This window comes from Mytilus galloprovincialis, chromosome 6 (assembly GCF_965363235.1).
Source record: "Mytilus galloprovincialis chromosome 6, xbMytGall1.hap1.1, whole genome shotgun sequence".
NCBI lineage: Eukaryota > Metazoa > Mollusca > Bivalvia > Mytilida > Mytilidae > Mytilus > Mytilus galloprovincialis.
The window spans coordinates 340,773-360,409 of NC_134843.1; the positions used below are offsets into that span (position 1 = coordinate 340,773).

A 19,637-nucleotide genomic window follows, 5' to 3' on the forward strand; every position below is an offset into this window, starting at 1 on the left:
ATAACCTGCCAATCAAGGCACACCTCCTTGAACCTAGAGTACAGTATATAGTGAAAAAAAGAGTAGGGGTAAATTTTATTGGCACTACTTGGATTAAAGTAGTGACTCTAGAATATGTTATGTTAAGTAACCCTAACCCTTACAAAAAAGGGAATATCCTTTAAATAATAAAATTTAAACCACAGGAAAATAAACCACTTTATGGTAAGTATTAAGTTTTGATATCAAATTGAGAATGGAAAAGAAGAATGTGTCAAAGGACAACAACGCGACCAAAGAGCAGACTACAGCTGAAGGCCACCAGTTGGTCTTCAATGCAGTGAGAAATGCCCGCATCTGGAGGCATGCTTCAGCTGGCCCCTTAACAAAAATTTATGCTAGTTAAGTGGTAATGGACGTCATACTAAACTCCAAAATATGCACAAGAAACTAAAATTAAAAAGCTTACAAGATTAATAAAGAGTAAAATCACAAAAATACTGAACTCAGAGGAAAATCAATTCGGAAAGTCCATAATCACATGGCAAAATCAAATAACAAAACGCATCAAAAACGAATGGACAAGAACTGTCATATTCCTGACTTGGTACAGGCATTTTCAAATGTAGAAAATGGTGGATTGAACCTGGTTTTATAGCTAGCTAAACCTCTCACTTGTATGACAGTCGCATCAAATTCCATTATATAGTCACCGATGCGTGAACAAAACAAACAGACATAATAGGTAAAAATGTCAAAAATAGGGGTACAGCAGTCAACATTGTGTTATCATCTTAATCACTATAAAAACAACAAATGTAACGAAGAAGCACAAAAAGGCATACATCAAATTAACATCCTCATTTTGATTATATTATACGATTATATTTGTCTATGTAAAATGCACCCATCAAGGAAGGAGGGTATGGGTACTGGTGTAAAATTGCGTGTTTGAAATTCGCACAGGTAGACATGAAATAATTTTGTCGTTCAAAGTATGACGGGATGCATAAATACAGTCACGCAAAATAGATATAACAAACACTGACTTAGCAGTTAAAGTAATAATAATAAATAAAATAATAGTGTGGTTCAAAGTATGAAAGGCCAGAGTAGGGAACATCATTTAAATACCACTTACTGGTGAGTGTTATAAAGTTTTATGCCCCACCGAGATAGAAGAGGGGAATTATATTTTCTGGTCTATTTGGCCGTTCATCTATCTGTTCTGCTTCAGGTTAAATTTTTGGTCAAGGTAATTTAATATATAATATGATATTTCTCATTTTAGTGTTTTTCTTTTGAAAAAATGTCAAACTTGATATCTTTCTGAGACAGGTAGTTGATGATTTGTTCTTTGTTGAATAATAACAGCTATATATACAACCATAAATATAACACATTTGATTGAAAAGTAATGAAAATTGGCTACTGGTTGTAAATTCAGTAACTATTTATGATGTTTTTATTATTGCAAAAAATGCAACAGTGTTATAAATGCAAGAATTTTAACTGGCATTTAAAAAAAATTATATGAATTAGACAGGATTTTTTTTTATCAAAATCGCAAAAATGTCGATAAAAAAATTCTCCAGTCGTGAGACCCAAATTTCAGCTGAAAATTTAAAAAATCTCCAGTTGTCACTTAACAACTCTGTCAAATGTATGAATACCATCTCCAGTTGTCACTTAACAACTCCCTCAAATGTATGAATACCATTTCCAGTTGTCACTTAACAACTCTGTCAAATGTATGAATACCATCTCCAGTTGTCCCTTAACAACTCCCTCAAATATATGAATATATTCTCCAGTTGTCACTTAACAACTCCGTCAAATGTATGAATACCATCTCCAGGTGTCACTTAACAACTCCCTCAAATGTTTGAATAACATGAAGTTGTCACTTAACAAATCTGTCAAATGTATGAATACCATCTCCAGTTCTCACTTAACAACTCTGTCAAATGTATGAATACCATCTCCAGTTGTCACTTAACAACTCCCTCAAATGTATGAATACCATGAAGTTGTCACTTAACAACTCTGTCAAATGTGTGAATACATTCTCCAGTTGTCCCTTAACAACTCTGACAAATGTAAAAATACCATCTCCAGTTGTCCTTCACAATTCTGTCAAATGTGTGAATACCATCTCCAGTTGTCACTTAACAACTCTGTCAAATGTATGAATACCATTTCCAGTTGTCACTTGACAACTCTGTCAAATGTATGAATTCCATCTCCAGTTGTCCCTTAACAACTCCCTCAAATGTATGAAAACCATCTCCAGCTGTCACTTAACAACTCTGTCAAATGTATGAATACCATCTCCAGTTGTCACTTAACATTTCTGTCAAATGTATGAATACCATGAAGTTGAAATAAGAATTAAATTGAAATTTTTAATAATTTTAACAAAAACTTCACAATTGTTTTGCATAAAATGTTTTAAATGGTCACAAATCTCCCTCAATCCATTTGCAAAAAAATAAGCAACAGCTGAAAAAGGAGTTATTTATCTTTCTCAGGTGTTGTGTACCCCTTAATACTAGAAAAAAAAGGTATCAAAATTTACACTTCATGTTGGCATTGAAGTAGTTGACTGGTATTATTTTTCAGGTTGTTCCAATTACCCTTGTGTATTAGGAACATGCAGCGGCCCTGTGAATTCAGCTACCTACACATGTACATGTAACCCAGGTGTAACAGGGACAAACTGTGATCAATTAACTGGTAAGTATTATGTTTGTTTAGTTTAAACACTATTTTATGGAAGTAAAATGAATAGATTGGGCAGCAGGCCTTTGTAATCCCTCTCCATTTATTGTCGAGCCTGCAACTTTTGTTGCAGAAAGCTCGACATAGGGATAGTGATCCGGCGGCGGCGGCGGCGGCGGTGTTAGCTAACTTCTTAAAAGCTTTATTTTTTAGAAGGTGGAAGACCTGGATGCTTCATACTTTGTATATAGATGCCTCATGTTACGAAGTTTCCGTCACTCACATGTCCAATGTCCTTGACCTCATTTTCATGGTTCAGTGACCACTTGAAAAAAAAGTTCAGATTTTTTGTAATGTTGAATTCTCTCTTATTATAAGTAATAGGATAACTATATTTGATATGTGCGTACCTTGAAAGGTCCTCATGTCTGTCAGACAGTTTTCACTTGACCTCGACCTCATTTCATGGATCAGTGAACAAGGTTAAGTTTTGGTGGTCAAGTCCATATCTCAGATACTACAAGCAATAGGGCTAGTATATTCGGTGTATGGAAGGACTGTAAGGTGTACATGTCCAACTGGCAGGTGTCATCTGACCTTGACCTCATTTTCATGGTTCAGTGGTTATAGTTAAATTTTTGTATTTTGGTCTGTTTTTCTCATAGTATATGCAATAGGTCTACTATATTTGTTGTATGGAATGATTGTAAGGTGTACCTATCTAGCGGGCAGATGTCATGTGACCTTGACCTCATTTTCATGGTTCAGTGGTCAAAGTTAAGTTTTTGAGTTTTGGTCTTTTTATCTAATACTATATGCCATAGGTCATCTATATTTGGTGTATGGAAATATTTTATGATCTTTATGTTAGTCGCGCAGGTTTTATTTGACCGTGACCTCATTTTCACGGTTCATTGCACAGTGTTCAGTTTTTGTGTTTTGGTCTATTTTTCTTAAACTATAAGTAATAGGTCAACTATATATGTTGTATAGAAGCATTGTTAGCTGTACATGTCTGCCTGGCATGGTTGATCTGACCTTGACCTCATTTTCAAGGTTCATTGGTCTTTGTTTAGTTATCTTGGTTAATGTTAAGTTTATGTGACAGTTGTATTAAAGCTTAGCTTTATACTTAGGACTATCAACATAATATCAATGATTAGTATAGAAGGCGAGACATTTCAGCGTGTGCACTCTTGTTAATTTAGTATTATATTACTGGTATTGTTAACTGTTTTTAGGTCACCTGGATGAAAGGCCAAGGCAGCTACTTTAATATCTCGTCACCTGTTAACAATTTGATTTAATTTTTAAAGTGTTTCCGTTGACCCCACTTGTCAACCAAGATCGTTAAAAATAGTACATAGTCCTGGGGTAAAATGCAAGTTTTGCATCTATACAGTAATTTTTACCTCAGCAAAAATGTTGAGAATGTAAACATCTAAGGTAACTTTGGCCTATTTTGAGTTTGACCTGTTTAACGATTTTTTACAGGAGTTATTGCTCTTTTGTCTAAGCTGTCTAATGATTTCTTACAGGAGTTATTGCCCTTTTTTCTAAGCTGTCTAATGAATTCTTACAGTAGTTATTGCCCTTCTTGACATAATTTTCTATTTTCTAAGATTATTTCTGATTATAACATATTATAAAAGATGAGCAGGCCTTTGTGCTTTTGTACCTTTGTGCTTGAAAACAATGTGAAGATTTTTTGCTCGTTCGCTGCTCTCACTCGCCAAAAAAGGTTCACATTGTGGCTCATGTCTGATATTTTATGATTAATTACACCTTATGTAGGAATCCTGGGTTTTGATTGGTTGATAGCCAGTGTATTTTTCACCAATTTACTGCTATCAAATGAATATCGTTCATTTTTAACGTTGCCGGGGTATATGCAAAAAGGATATGCCTTTTTTACCCTCTCTGCCGTGGTATTTGCCAAAAAATACTCTATCCGACTGGACGCTTGTAACGTCACGATCATCAATGCGTTTTAGACATACGGTGTAATTAAACAGATATAGCATGTTCTTGAGGGGTATTTGCGAAAAATACCAGTTTTGAAAATGAATTTCCTTCGCCTTACGGCTCGCGAAATTTAACATTCTCTCGACTGGTATTTTTCGCAAATACCCCTCCTTAACATGATATATCTGTTCAATATAAATGTGTAGAAATATGATAATACTTATTTGAATAACAACTATGACTTTTTACTTATTTGAATAATAACTATGACTTTTTACTTATTTGAATAATAACTATGACTTTTTACTTATTTGAATAATAACTATGACTTTTTTACTTATTTGAATAATAACTATGACTTTTTACTTATTTAAATAATAACTATGACTTTTTTTAATAATTTTTCAGCATCCTATCAACTTATTTGTACATTTGAGTTTGGAGAAAAATGTCTTTTTGAGAATGAAGGAAGTAATGTAATAAATTGGACCATTTACAGTGTAAGTTAACAATTATATGCATTTTTATGAATAATAGATTTAGGTCCTTTTTGGTCATATAGATCTTCAACTGTTTTGTGGTTCTTTACACATCCTTTGACACTCCTCAGATGAAGGTTAATCCCAAAAAGGGTTGTTTTCATTTTTGAAGTGATTGTAAGAAATTTATTATTTGAAATACGGTCATTTAAAGAAGGATTACAGATAAAATGGAAAATGGAAATGGGGAATATGCAAGAGAGACAACAACCCAACCAAAGAGCAGACGACAGCCCAAAGCCACCTATGGGTCTTCAATACAGTAAGAAAGTCCTGCACCCCGAGGTGGTCCCCAGGAATTGAATCTTTAAAATACCATGTATATTTAAACAGGGATTGCAGATTGTCTACCCCCTCTCTATCTCACCTGCCATTTATAGATGGTCGGTAACTTGATTAAAGTACCTGTGCCTTATTTTTATGCCCCATTTATTATGCCCCATTTATAGGCATAATGTTTTCTGCTCTGTGCGTTCGTTCGTTTGTTCGTTCGTCTGTCTGTCATGAAAGTTTTTAGTTGAGGTATTTTTTGATGAAGTTGACGTCCAATCAGCTTGAAACTAAGTACACATGTTCCCTATGATATGATTCTAATTTCAATTCCATATAGAGATTTAACCCTGTTTTCATGGCCCACTGAACATAGAAAATGATAGTGCAGATAGGGCATCCGTGTACTATGTACACATTCTTGTTAGCTAGAACTTTGAAATGTATTGTCTAGCTGATTATAGGTTTACAGTTTTCTCTTTAAACCTGTGTTGGTTTTCTTAACACAACAGAAAAGGAAAACTACATGTGACATGTTTGCTATTGATATCTGTATGGTACATGTGGTATTTAACCAATACTTGTTCATTATTGGTAATTTTAATTATGTAGAAAACAGAATGGTTTGTAATGGTGTAATATTTTTATCAATTCCATTTATACTATATTAGTTATATATATACAGTTGAATTCTTTTGATGTCTTGTTTTATACGTCATGCTGTCTAACAAATTAGAAACATGTCTTGATCTACAAATAATTCAGTATGACCAAAAAATCATCAGTTATTGCCCTTTAACATGGACTTTTTCCATTTTTTTTTGCATTTTCCCCTGTAAAGATGAAAACAATTAAAAATAAAAACAGTTAATAGCAAAACAATTATCAGCAAATCAACATTTACAAATACACCATCTTGGCTGAAATCTTTATTAGACTTGTTATTGGAGTTATTGCCCTTTTAAGATGATTTTTGCATTTGTTTAGTTTTTGCTGATTATCTGGAAAATTATAATACAAGATGTTATATGCAGACTGAAATTCTTAACAGCAAAATGATCAGCAGGACAAAATAGACAAATATGTAAACATAGAAAGAAGATGTGGTATGAGTGCTAATGACAATGCTCCGTCCAAGTCACAATGTGTAAAAAGTAGTTTTAAAACTTTTATCTATATATAAGAGCCTTTGATGATTGTATAAGTTTCTTCCTTTCTTTTTCTTTTATATAAATACAGATTTTACCATACCATTTTTAAAGAATTCAATATATATTTAATCAATATAGTAGAGTTTTCAAACTTTGAAATGAAAGGTTTATTTATATCAAAATAGAGAAACTTTTAAACCATAACTAAATAATGCATTTGTAATGGGAAACATTAAAAGAGACATTAAATATATTTACTACTATTGCCAGAATTTATAGTATACTATTGTTGCAAGTACTGTGGATTCATGATTATTTGTGAAATACCAATTTTCGTTGGTTTTTAGGATAAAGGTGAAGAACAAAAATTAAATGTTAAAAAAATACCAAATTTCCTTAAGTTGCTTGTATGCAATCTTCGGCAAAAACCATGAAATTAAATATCAACAAATATGTAAGTTATCCACAATCCTCAAAAATTGGTATCATCAAAAATAAGAGAGTGCACAGTAATTAAAAATTACATAGTAAGTATTGCAGAGTTCACCTGAATTTTATTTTATAGAATACTGACAATTTGTTTCCTCATAATGTTGATGAAATCAAAATTGTTTTTTTTAATAAATTGCATTATTTTTATTATTTCATTCTCTAATAAATAGCAAGGTACATATTCACCAACTACGGGACCAAACAATGCTCATGGAGGGTTCCAGTATGTGTATACAGAGATGTCAGGAAAAAATCCTGGTGATAAAGCTACCATGTCTACAACTTCACAGTTACCAAGTAAGATATAAAAAATAGCAAGAGTATAGGAGCTACTTATATATATAATTAGTAATAACTTAATTTTTGATGTAACGCGTCTTCTGATTGGCTGAAGTTATTTTGTTATCAGCCCATAGACATAATTAAGTCATGTGACCGTGACGTCATCAACGTTTTTCATGGTTTTCTACGGTTTAAAATGAAATTTAGAATTAAATTATAAGAAATGACTGTTATATTTTTTCTGTCTATTTGAAATAACATAAAAAATGTGGTGCACACTGTTAAATAACCCGCTACGCGCGTTATTCAGTGTGCACCAAATTTTATATGTTATTTCTTCATAGACATAAAAAAATATTACAGTCATTCCTTAAATGACAAATAATACAACTTCACAGATACCAAGTAAGATATAAAAATAACATGAGTGTAGAAGCTACTTATATATATAATTAGTATTGACAAATAATACAACTTCGCAGTTACCAAGTAAGATATAAAAAGTAATACGAGTATAGGACATACTTATATATACAATTAGTAATGACAAATAATACAACTTCACAGATACCAAGTAAGATAATAACATGAGTATAGGAGCTACTTATATATATATATATATATATATATAGTTATAACAAATAATACAACTTCACAGTTACCAAGTAAGATATAAAAAATAACTAGAGTATAGGTGCTACTTATATATATAATTAGTAATGACAAATAATACAACTTCACAGATACCAAGTAAGATATAAAAAATAATACGAGTATAGAAGCTACTTATATATATAATTAGTAATGACAAATAATACAACTTCACAGTTACCAAGTTAGATATAAAAAATAACATGAGTATAGGAGCTATTTATATATATAATTAGTAATGGCAAATAATACAACTTCACACATACCAAGTAAGATATAAAAAATAATACGAGTATAGAAGCTACTTATATATATAATTAGTTATGACAAATAATGCAACTTCACAGTTACCAAGTAAGATATAAAAAATAACATGAGTATAGGAGCTACTTATATACTGAGCCAAAAAAGTTTAGCAACACTTTTTTTTTGAATTTTTTTTTTGGTTGTTTCTGGATTTTTTTTTTATCAAACATCATTGATATAATCCTTAGTTTTACCTGGATTTTTAATCAGTCGTACTTTTTTCCAGGTGATTGATTTCGCGCCATTTCAGCTTTGCGCGTGTAATTGATGTTTTACCTTCTGTACCTGTACTTTTAAAACGAAATTTAATTTTTTTTTTTGCACTAGCGTTCAGAAACACACCATTGGTAAGAAAAACACATAAACGTTTAAAACAATTGCATGGGGCGTCAATCAGGCCTCTCCGAAAATGACCGTCAGATGGCTCTTGGAATGGTTGATGCCGGCATGAGTGTTGCTGACGTCTTGGCTCGATTTAATGTGCATAAGTCAACAGTTTAGGGACTAAAAAACAGATATCAACAAATTGCAACAGCACAGGATAGGTCGATATGTCGTAGAATAAAAACAACCATCGTCAAGAGAGGAGCGCTACCTTCGCTTTACGTCAACACGGGACAAGTTTTTTGTGGCCACAAGAGTAGTGCATTTACTAAGGGTAGCTGCTGGTGTGCCTGCCAATCCTTAATTGATGCCCTTAAAGCATGGCCGAGAAATTGATTTTGAATAACACCATACTCATTTCAGCTTTTTGACCCTCCCGCGCTCCATACAAAAAAATATCCTAATGAATATGAGTGTTAAACATTCATGTTGCTTCTGACATGTCATAATTCCATTTTTTTATTATCAAAATTATATGTTGTTATGATTTTTTAATAAAATTAAATTTTATATTTATGTTGCTAAACTTTTTTGGCTCAGTATATATATATAATTAGTAATAATTTAATTTAAGATGTAACACGTCTTCTGATTGGCTGAGGTTATTCTGTTTTCATCCCATAGACATAATTTAGTCATGTGACCGTGACGTCATCAACATTTTTTCATGGTTTTCAATGGTTTAAAATGGAACTTGGGATTAAATTATAAGAAATGACTGTAATATTTTTTCTGTCTATTCGAAATAACATAAGAAATGTTGTGCACACTGTTAAATAACCCGCTACGCGCGTTATTCAGTGTGCACCAAATTTTTTTATGTTATTTCTTCATAGACAGAAAAAATATTACAATCATTCCTTAAATGACATATAATACAACTTTACAGTTACCAAGTAAGATAATAACACGAGTATAGGAGCTACTTATATATATAATTAGTTATAACAAATGATACAACTTCACAGTTACCAAGTAACATATAAAAAATAGCAAGAGTATAGATGCTACTTATATATATAATTAGTAATGACAAATAATACAACTTCACAGATACCAAGTAAGATATAAAAAATAATACGAGTATAGAAGCTACTTATATATATAATTAGTTATGACAAATAATACAACTTCAAAGATACCAAGTAAGATATATAAAATAATACGAGTATAGGAGCTACTTATATATATAATTAGTAATGACAAATAATACAACTTCACAGTTACAAAGTAAGATATAAAAATAACGTGAGTATAGGAGCTACTTATATATATATAATTAGTATTGACAAATAGTACAAATTCACAGTTACCAAGTAAGATATAAAAAATAATACAAATATAGGGGCTACTTATATATATAATTAGTATGACAAATAATACAACTTCACAGTTACCAAGTAAGATAATAACATGAGTATAGGAGCTACTTATATATATAATTAGTTATGACAATAATACAACTTCACAGTTAACGAGTAAGATATAAAAAAATAATACGAGTATAGCAGCTACTTATATATATATTAGTTATGACAAATAATACAACTTCACAGTTACCAAGTAAGATATAAAAAATAACAAAAGGGAGCTACTTACATATATAATTAGTATTGACAAATAATACAACTTCACAGATGCCAAGTAAGATATAAAAAAATAATACCAGTATAGGGGCTACTTATATATATAATTAGTCATGACAAATAATACAACTTCACAGTTAACAAGTAAGATATAAAAAAATAATACGAGTATAGGAGCTACTTACATATAAAATTAGCTATGACAAATAATACAACTTCACAGTTACCAAGAAAGATAATAACAAGAGTATAGAAGCTACTTATATATATAATTAGTTATGACAAATAATACAACTTCGCAGTTACCAAGAAAGATATAAAAAATAATACGAGTGTAGGAGCTACTTATATGTATAATTAGTAACGACAAATGATACAACTTCACAGTTACCAAGTAAGATATAAAAAATAGCAAGAGTATAGGAGCTACTTATATATATATAATTAGTAATGAATTATAATACGAGTATAGGAGCTACTTATATATGTAATTAGTAATGACAAATGATACAACTTCACAGATACCAAGTAAGATATAGAAAAATAACAAAAGTATAGGAGCTACTTATATATATAATTAGTAATGACAAATAATACAACTTCACAGATACCAAGTAAGATATAAAAAATAATACGAGTATAGAAGCTACTTATATATATAATTAGTTATGACAAATAATACAACTTCAAAGATACCAAGTAAGATATATAAAATAATACGAGTATAGGAGCTACTTATATATATAATTAGTAATGACAAATAATACAACTTCACAGTTACAAAGTAAGATATAAAAATAACAAGAGTATAGGAGCTACTTATATATATAATTAGTATTGACAAATAGTACAACTTTACAGTTACCAAGTAAGATATAAAAAATAATACAAGTATAGGGGCTACTTATATATATAATTAGTATGACAAATAATACAACTTCACAGTTACCAAGTAAGATAATAACATGAGTATAGGAGCTACTTATATATATAATTAGTTATGACAATAATACAACTTCACAGTTAACGAGTAAGATATAAAAAAATAATACGAGTATAGGAGCTACTTATATATATATTAGTTATGACAAATAATACAATTTCACAGTTACCAAGGAAGATATAAAAAATAACAAGAGTATAGGAGCTACTTAGATATATAATTAGTTATGACAAATAATACAACTTCACAGTTACCAAGTAAGATATAAAAAATAACATGAGTATAAGAGCTACTTACATATATAATTAGTGATGACAAATAATACAACTTCACAGTTAACAAGTAAGATATAAAAAATAACAAAAGGGAGCTACTTACATATATAATTAGTATTGACAAATAATACAACTTCACAGATACCAAGTAAGATATAAAAAATAATACCAGTATAGGGGCTACTTATATATATAATTAGTTATGACAAATAATAAAACTTCACAGTTAACAAGTAAGATATAAAAAAATAATACGAGTATAGGAGCTACTTACATATAAAATTAGCTATGACAAATAATACAACTTCACAGTTACCAAGAAAGATAATAACAAGAGTATAGGAGCTACTTATATATATATAATTAGTTATGACAAATAATACAACTTCGCAGTTACCAAGAAAGATATAAAAAATAATACGAGTGTAGGAGCTACTTATATGTATAATTAGTAACGACAAATGATACAACTTCACAGTTACCAAGTAAGATATAAAAAATAGCAAGAGTATAGGAGCTACTTATATATATATAATTAGTAATGAATTATAATACGAGTATAGGAGCTACTTATATATATAATTAGTAATGACAAATGATACAACTTCACAGATACCAAGTAAGATATAGAAAAATAACAAGAGTATAGAAGCTACTTATATATATAATTAGTAATGACAAATAATACAACTTCACAGTTACCAAGTAAGATATAAAAAATAACAAGAGTATAGGAGCTACTAATATATATAATTAGTTATGACAAATAATACAACTTCACAGTTACCAAGTAAGATATAAAAACTAATATGAGTATAGGAGCTACTTATATATATAATTAGTTATGACAAATATTACAACTTCACAGATACCAAGTAAGATATAAAAAATAACATGAGTATAGGAGCTACTTATATATATAACTAGTTATGACAAATAATACAACTTCACAGTTACCAAGTAAGATAATAACACGAGTATAGGAGCTTCTTATATATATATAATTAGTAATGACAAATAATACAACTTTCAAAATTGAAGTGACTACGGGTAATTTCGTTGTTTCTACCACAAAACAAAACCAATGTAATATGGTAGAGTATCCAGTGATTATGATGTTGTTAGCCAATCAAAAATGTCTAATGTTCAATTTGTGTCTCACTTGACAGAGTCAAAAAGCAAGACATAGGTATGCTGTTTCTGAAGGCGGCTGCAACGTCAACAATGTATTAGATTGAGTGACAAGTTGTTGGCCCATCATATTTGGTATGCAGTTGTTTTAGCATTGGCACATCTTATTTCTGTGAATATTATTTGGCTGCCCCCTCAGTCATGGTCTATTAGCCTGTAATTCGGTGGTTGTCGTTTGTTTATGTGTTACATATTTGTTTTTCGTTAATTTTTTTACATAAATAAGGCCGTTAGTTTTCTCGTTTGAATCGTTTTACATTGTCTTATCGGGGCCTTTTATAGCTGACTATGCGGTATGGGCTTTGCTCATTGTTGAAGGCCGTACGGTTACCTATAGTTGTTAATGTTTGTGTCATTTTGGTCTTTTTGTGGATAGTTGTCTCATTGGCAATAATACCACATCTTCTTTTTTATATTGACTTTGAAACTTTTGCTTATTTTACATGTATTAGTTTGTGATTAGGTCTAGTTTATGGTGAACCACTAGTGGCAGGACAAAGATATTTGGTATGCAGTTGTATAAGCATTGCCATATTTCATTTCCATGGAGATTATTTAGCTCCTCCCTCTTAGTCATGGTCTATTGACTTTAAAATTTTTGCTTAATTTACATGTATTAGGTTGTGATTAGGTCAGTTTAAGGGGAGGCCAATGTTAATTGGTATTCAGTTGTATAAGCATTAGCACATATAATTTTCATGGAAAATATTTGGCCCCAGGTTATATGACATTGTCATGTGTAATCTTATACATTGTAGCTATTAGTCACTGTCTGACGTTTTATTATCACATGAAGGGATTTTCTATGGGTACTTTAAACATATACTCTGAGGGGACAAATACAGCGAAATCTAATATATGGACACGGTCTGGTGCTCAAGGCGATGATTGGCTCATAGCAGAAATAGACATACCTGCCATTAATGGTCTGAAGGTAAGCAGCTTATTTAATAGACATACGTCTGCCATTAATAAATGTTTTCGGAAACTAAGTTTACAACAGCATTTAAGTTGACGATGATAATTACAGGTAAACTTACCTGTGGGTCATCTCAAATTACATAATGTCTCGAAAAATGTGGCTACATGCTTAATAAAAGAAAACAATGAGAGATATAATTTTAATGAAAATCAGCTATTTTTCACCATTTTTATAAACAAATACTGTTTTTATTCGTCTGAATCAGACGAGGAGCTAACTCCCAATGCTTTCAGTAATTTAGGAATTACTTTGTCATAAATTTTTCATAGGTAAGCTGGGTTTTTTTTACAAGCTGCATGGATGATGCTTTTTTGGGCTCCTCTTTTTAGCTCACCTGGCCCAAAGGGTTGCTGCCCCTGAAATGGTAATTTTAAGGAAATTTTGCTGTTTTTGGTTATTATCTTGAATATTATTATAGATAGAGATAAACTGTAAACAGCAATAATGTTCAGCAAAGTAAGATCTACAAATAAGTCAACATGACCAAAATGGTCAGTTCACCACTTTAGGAGTTATTGCCCTTTATAGTCAATTTTTAGCTCACCTGGCCCAAAGGGCCAAGTGAGCTTTTCCCATCACTTTGCGTCCGTCGTTCGTCGTCGTCCGTCGTCGTTGTTAACTTTTACAAAAATCTTCTCCTCTGAAACTACTGGGCCAAATTAAACCAAACTTGACCACAATTATCATTGGGGTATCTAGTTTAAAAAATGTGTCCGGTGACCCGGCCAACAAACCAAGATGGCCGCCATGGCTAGAAATAGAACATAGGGGTAAAATGCAGTTTTTGGCTTATAACTCAAAAACCGAAGCATTTAGAGCAAATCTGACACGAGGTAAAATTGTTTATCAGGTCAAGATCTATCTGCCCTGAAATTTTCAGATGAATCGGACAACCCGTTGTTGGGTTGCTGCCTCTGAATTGGTAATTTTAAGAAAATTTTGCTGTTTTGGTTATCTTGAATATTATTATAGATAGAGATAAACTGTAAACAGCAATAATGTTCAGCAAAGTAAGATTTACAAATCAGTCAACGTGACCGAAATGGTCAGTTGACCCCTTTAGGAGTTATTGCCCTTTATAGTCAATTTTAAACCATTTTTCGTAAATCTTAGTTATCTTTTACAAAAATCTTCTCCTCTGAAACTGCTGGGCCAAATTAATCCAAACTTGGCCACAATCATTTTTGAAGTATCTAGTTTTAAAAATGTGTCCGGTGACCTGGCCATCAAATCAAGATGGCCGCCCTGGCTAAAATTAGAACATAGGGATAAAATGCAGTTTTTGGCTTATAAATATAAAAACCAAAGCATTTAGAGCAAATCTGACATGGGGTAAATTGTTAATCAGGTCAAGATCTATCAGGTCAAGAACTATCTATCTATAAGATGAATCAGACAACCTGTTGTTGGGTTACTGCCCCTGAATCGGTAATTTTAAGGAAATTTTGCTGTTTTTGGTTATTATCTTGAATATTATTATAGATAGAGATAAACTGTAAACAGCAATAATGTTCAGCAAAGTAAGATTTACAAATAAGTCAACATGACCGAAATGGTCAATTGACCCCCTAAGGAGTTGTTGTCCTTTATAGTCAATTTTTAACAATTTTCATAAAATTTGTAAATTTTTATTAACATTTTCCACTGAAACTACTGGGCCAAGTTCATTATAGATAGAGATAATTGTAAGCAGCAAGACTGATTAGTAAAGTAAGATGTACAAACACATCACCATCACCAAAACACAATTTTGTCATGAATCCATCTGCTTCCTTTATTTAATATTCACATAGACCAAGATGAGCGACACAGGCTCTTTAGAGCCTTTAGTTAACCATTTTTCATAAATCTTAGAAATCTTTTAGAAAAATCTTCTCCTCTGAAACTACTGGGCCATTTAAATCCAAATTTGGCCACAATCATCTTTGGGGTATCTAGTTTAAGAAATGTGTCCGCTGACCCGGCCATCTAACCAAGATGGCCGCCCTGGCTAAAAATAGAACATAGGGGTAAAATGCAGTTTTTGGCTCATAACTCAAAAACCAAAGCAGTTAGAGCAAATCTTGTTGAAGTTAAATTGTTTATCAAGTCAAAATCTATCTGCCCTGAAATTTTCAGATGAATCGGAAAACCCGTTGTTAGGTTGCTGCCCCTGAATTGGTAATTTTAAGGAAATTTTGCCGTCACTTGGCATCCGTCGTCGTCCGTCGTCGTCGTCCGTCGTCGTCGTCCGTCCGTCGTCGTCGTAAACTATTGCAAAGATCTTCTCTTCTGAAACTACTGAACCAATTCCAACCAAACTTCATCTGATTGATTCCTAGGGTATCTTAAATAAAGTTTGTGTTTTAATTCCCATTTCATCAAAAAACATGGCCGCCATGGCTAAAAATAGAACATAGGGGTGAAATGCAGTTTTTGGCTTATATCTCAAAAACCAAAGCAGTTAGAGCAAATCTGACAGGGGATTAAAGTGTTTATAAGGTAATGTTCTATCAGCCCGGAAATTTTCAGATGAATCTAATAACCCATTGTTGGGTTGCTGCCACTAAATTGGTAATTTTAAGGAAATTTTAGTTTTTGGTTATTATCTTGAATAGTATTAATGATAAAGATAAACTGTAAATTTTAGTTTTTGGTTATTATCTTGAATAGTATTAATGATAAAGATAAACTGTAAACAGCAAATATGTTCAGCAAAGTAAGATCTACAAATAAGTTAGTATGACCAAAATTGTCAATTGACCCCTTAAAGAGCTATTGCCCTTTTAGGACAATTTTACACAATTTGTTTATCATGTTTTCTAACTTTAAAAAATCTTTTCCTTTAAAACTACTGAACCAATTCCAAAAACTGCATTTTCAAACACTTATTAATAAACATTAAACCAAAAAAAAAAAAAACTACGATGAAATTGGACACTTAAACTCTTAAACGAAAGATAAATGCCAAAAAATCAAGGTGAGCGATTCAGGCTCTTGAGAGCCTCTTGTTTTGTTATTATCTTGAATAATATTATAGATAGAGATAAACTGTAAACAGCAATAATGTACAACAAAGTAAGACCTAAAAATAAGTCAACATGACCAAAATGGTCAATTGACCCCCTAAGGAGTCATTGTCCTTTATTGTCAATTTTTAACAATTTTCATAAAATTTGTAAATTTTTACTAACATTTTCCACTGAAACTACTGGGCTAAGTTCATTATAGATAGAGATAGTTGTAAGCAGCAAGAACGTTAAGTACAAACACATCACCATGCTAAAACACAATTTTTTCATGAGTCCATCTGCGTCCTTTGTTTAATATTCACATAGACCAAGGTGAGCGACACAGGCTCTCTAGAGCCTGTAGTTTTTCTTAGACGCACTAGGTCCGGGCTGCTGCTCGTCAGGTAGTTGCACTCCCTCAAGATCCTCTTCCACTGCAGGATGTGTATAGTGGCCGCCATCCTCTTCCACTGCAGGACGTTTATGGGGCCATCCTCTTTCACTACAGGACGTATTTGTGGCCTGCCATCTTTTTCAGCTGTAGAACTGTACCAACATTTCAATCATCTGGTACATTGGCCCTCTCTTAATGAATGGACAGCAAAGATGGGAAACTGGGAAAAACTCCCAATGGCAGTGGGTGCTATTGACGGTAGCTCAACGGAAATTTACAGGCCACTTGTTGAGCCTCAGGAGCTTTATTATTCTGGACATCGTCACTTTCATTGTGTACATACTCAGGTCGTCATCGATAATTTAGGCAAAATATGTTATATTGATGCCGGGTTTTGGGGACATCAATATGCAAACAACAGTTTGCAATGATGAGGTCAATTGGTAGAAATGCGGAGCTTGACTATCCTGAAGGAATAGTTTTACTGGCAGATAAAATATATCCTAAAAGATATCCTTTTATTACACCCTATACACGCCAGCAAATACAGCGAAAACCGGACAATTTAAAAAGGAGGTGTTGCAAAATTAATAATTTAATCAAAGAATACAGAGTCACTGTTGAACATTCTATTGGAGAATTGAAGAATTATAGAGTTATGGGAAGTCTTTTGAGACATCCGAGGAGAAAACTTCGTCATATAGTTAATATTTGTGCTGCTTTTGTATGCAGGCGTAACGACTTGTTTCGTTCATTTGAATAAAAAAAATAATATTTGAGTTATTTTCAATTTGTCAATATTGTATACGTTGAATTGACCCCTCTAGAATTATCTGTAAATGTCATCATAAATGTAAACATAAAAGTTTAAAACACTTTCCGAAAATGTCTATTGGTAAATTATACGATGATTGTTAAAAGAATTTTCTACACAAAATGTGAAAATAAGACAATTTTAGAATTATTTTGACTAACGACTATTATGATTGTAGTTTAGATATATAGTGTTGTGACTTGTTTCAGATGACAATTGAAGGTGTTCGTGGATATGGTTGGTCAAGTGACATGGCCATTGATGATGTATCACTTATTCCAGGAACTTGTAAGATTATTACATAGATTTAAAGAGGAGGTTATCAGAATTGCAGGCAGTTTTTCTGTCTCCCATGTGACCTGTTGAGAGGAACATTGAAATAATACACGTCCATCCATATAAGTGCTCCCACATGTAGAATTCTTGCCAGATTTTTGTCTCCCTTGACGGAGTCAAAAAGCGAGACATAGGTATGCTGTTTCTGGCGTTGGCGGCCGCTTCGGCTTCAACAATGTATTAGTTTGTGATTAGGTCTAGTTTATGGTGAACCACTAGTGGTAAGTCAAAGATATTTGGTATGCAGTTGTTTAAGTATTGGCACATCTCATAACCATGGAAATTATTTGGCCCCACCCCCTCAGTTATGGTCTATTGTCTTTGAAACTTTCCATAGTTTTCATGTATTAGTTAGGTCAGTTTATGAGGAACCACTAGTGGTAAGTTAATGATAATATGTATGCAGTTGTATAAGCATTGGCATATTTCATTTTCATGGAAATTATTTTTGCCCCGCCCTCTCGGTCATGGTCTATTGACTTTGAAACTTCGCTTAGTTTTCATGTATTAGTTTGCGATTAGGTGAGTTTATGGGGAACCATTAGTGATAAGTAAATGATACTTGGTATGAAGTTGTATAATTATTGGAATATCTCATTTCCATAGAGATTATTTGCCCCCCCCCCCCTCCTTCAGTCATGGTCAATTGACCTTGAAACTTTTGCTTAAGTTTTCATGCATTATAATCCTGGTACCTTTGATTATGGAAAGCCTCAGCTGTCATATATTTGAGATTTACAAAACGTTATGCTGAAGCTTAAAATGTAAATTTAAGACAGCATGATGTTGAATTGAATCATCAAAATGCTAACTCTGAATTACAATATGCTAAGTTGAATCTGCGCAATGTTGACTTGCAATGACAAGTGCTGTAGTCGTGATAATATAATGATAAGTCACGATGTTGTGATGATATGCCGAACACACGTTACGTTGAGTTTAAAGTAAATGATGTGAATTTGACGTTGTATGATGTTAGCGTGCAGATGGATAATGCTCAGTCATCCACTTCGATTGCTATGATAACAAATAAATTGAACAGCTACACTGTATGGTGCTGACTTGTTATTAATAAATGTTTAGCTGAAATAGTACGATGTTATCTCATTGTGATATTGAGATAGGTCTATCATGCAATCTGTTGATTTAAAACACCATGATGTACAGTTAAAAGTACATGATGTTAAGTTAAGATAACACGATGCTACACCATTATATTGAAACGAAAGGCCCACCATACAATGTGTTGAATTAAAACAACACGATGCAATATAAAAAGTACATGATGTTAAGCTAAGATATCACGATGGTTTATTAGTATAATGTCACGATGGGCTTACCATACAATATGCTCACTCGAAACTACAAGACGTACAGTTGAAATTT

General features: G+C 32.1%; 1 protein-coding gene across 3 annotated transcripts in view; it reads left to right on the forward strand.

Moving 5' to 3' along the window:
• Window positions 1–19,637, forward strand: part of LOC143078647 (MAM and LDL-receptor class A domain-containing protein 1-like) — a 175,528-nt gene that overhangs the window by 76,054 nt on the left and 79,837 nt on the right. For all 3 annotated transcript variants that reach the window (XM_076253497.1, XM_076253500.1, XM_076253498.1), the window contains exons 11-15: window positions 2,602–2,715; window positions 5,074–5,165; window positions 7,288–7,414; window positions 13,494–13,669; window positions 18,125–18,203. In XM_076253497.1, the coding sequence (XP_076109612.1) occupies window positions 2,602–2,715; window positions 5,074–5,165; window positions 7,288–7,414; window positions 13,494–13,669; window positions 18,125–18,203 (588 nt within the window). The remainder of the gene's footprint in view (window positions 1–2,601; window positions 2,716–5,073; window positions 5,166–7,287; window positions 7,415–13,493; window positions 13,670–18,124; window positions 18,204–19,637) is intronic.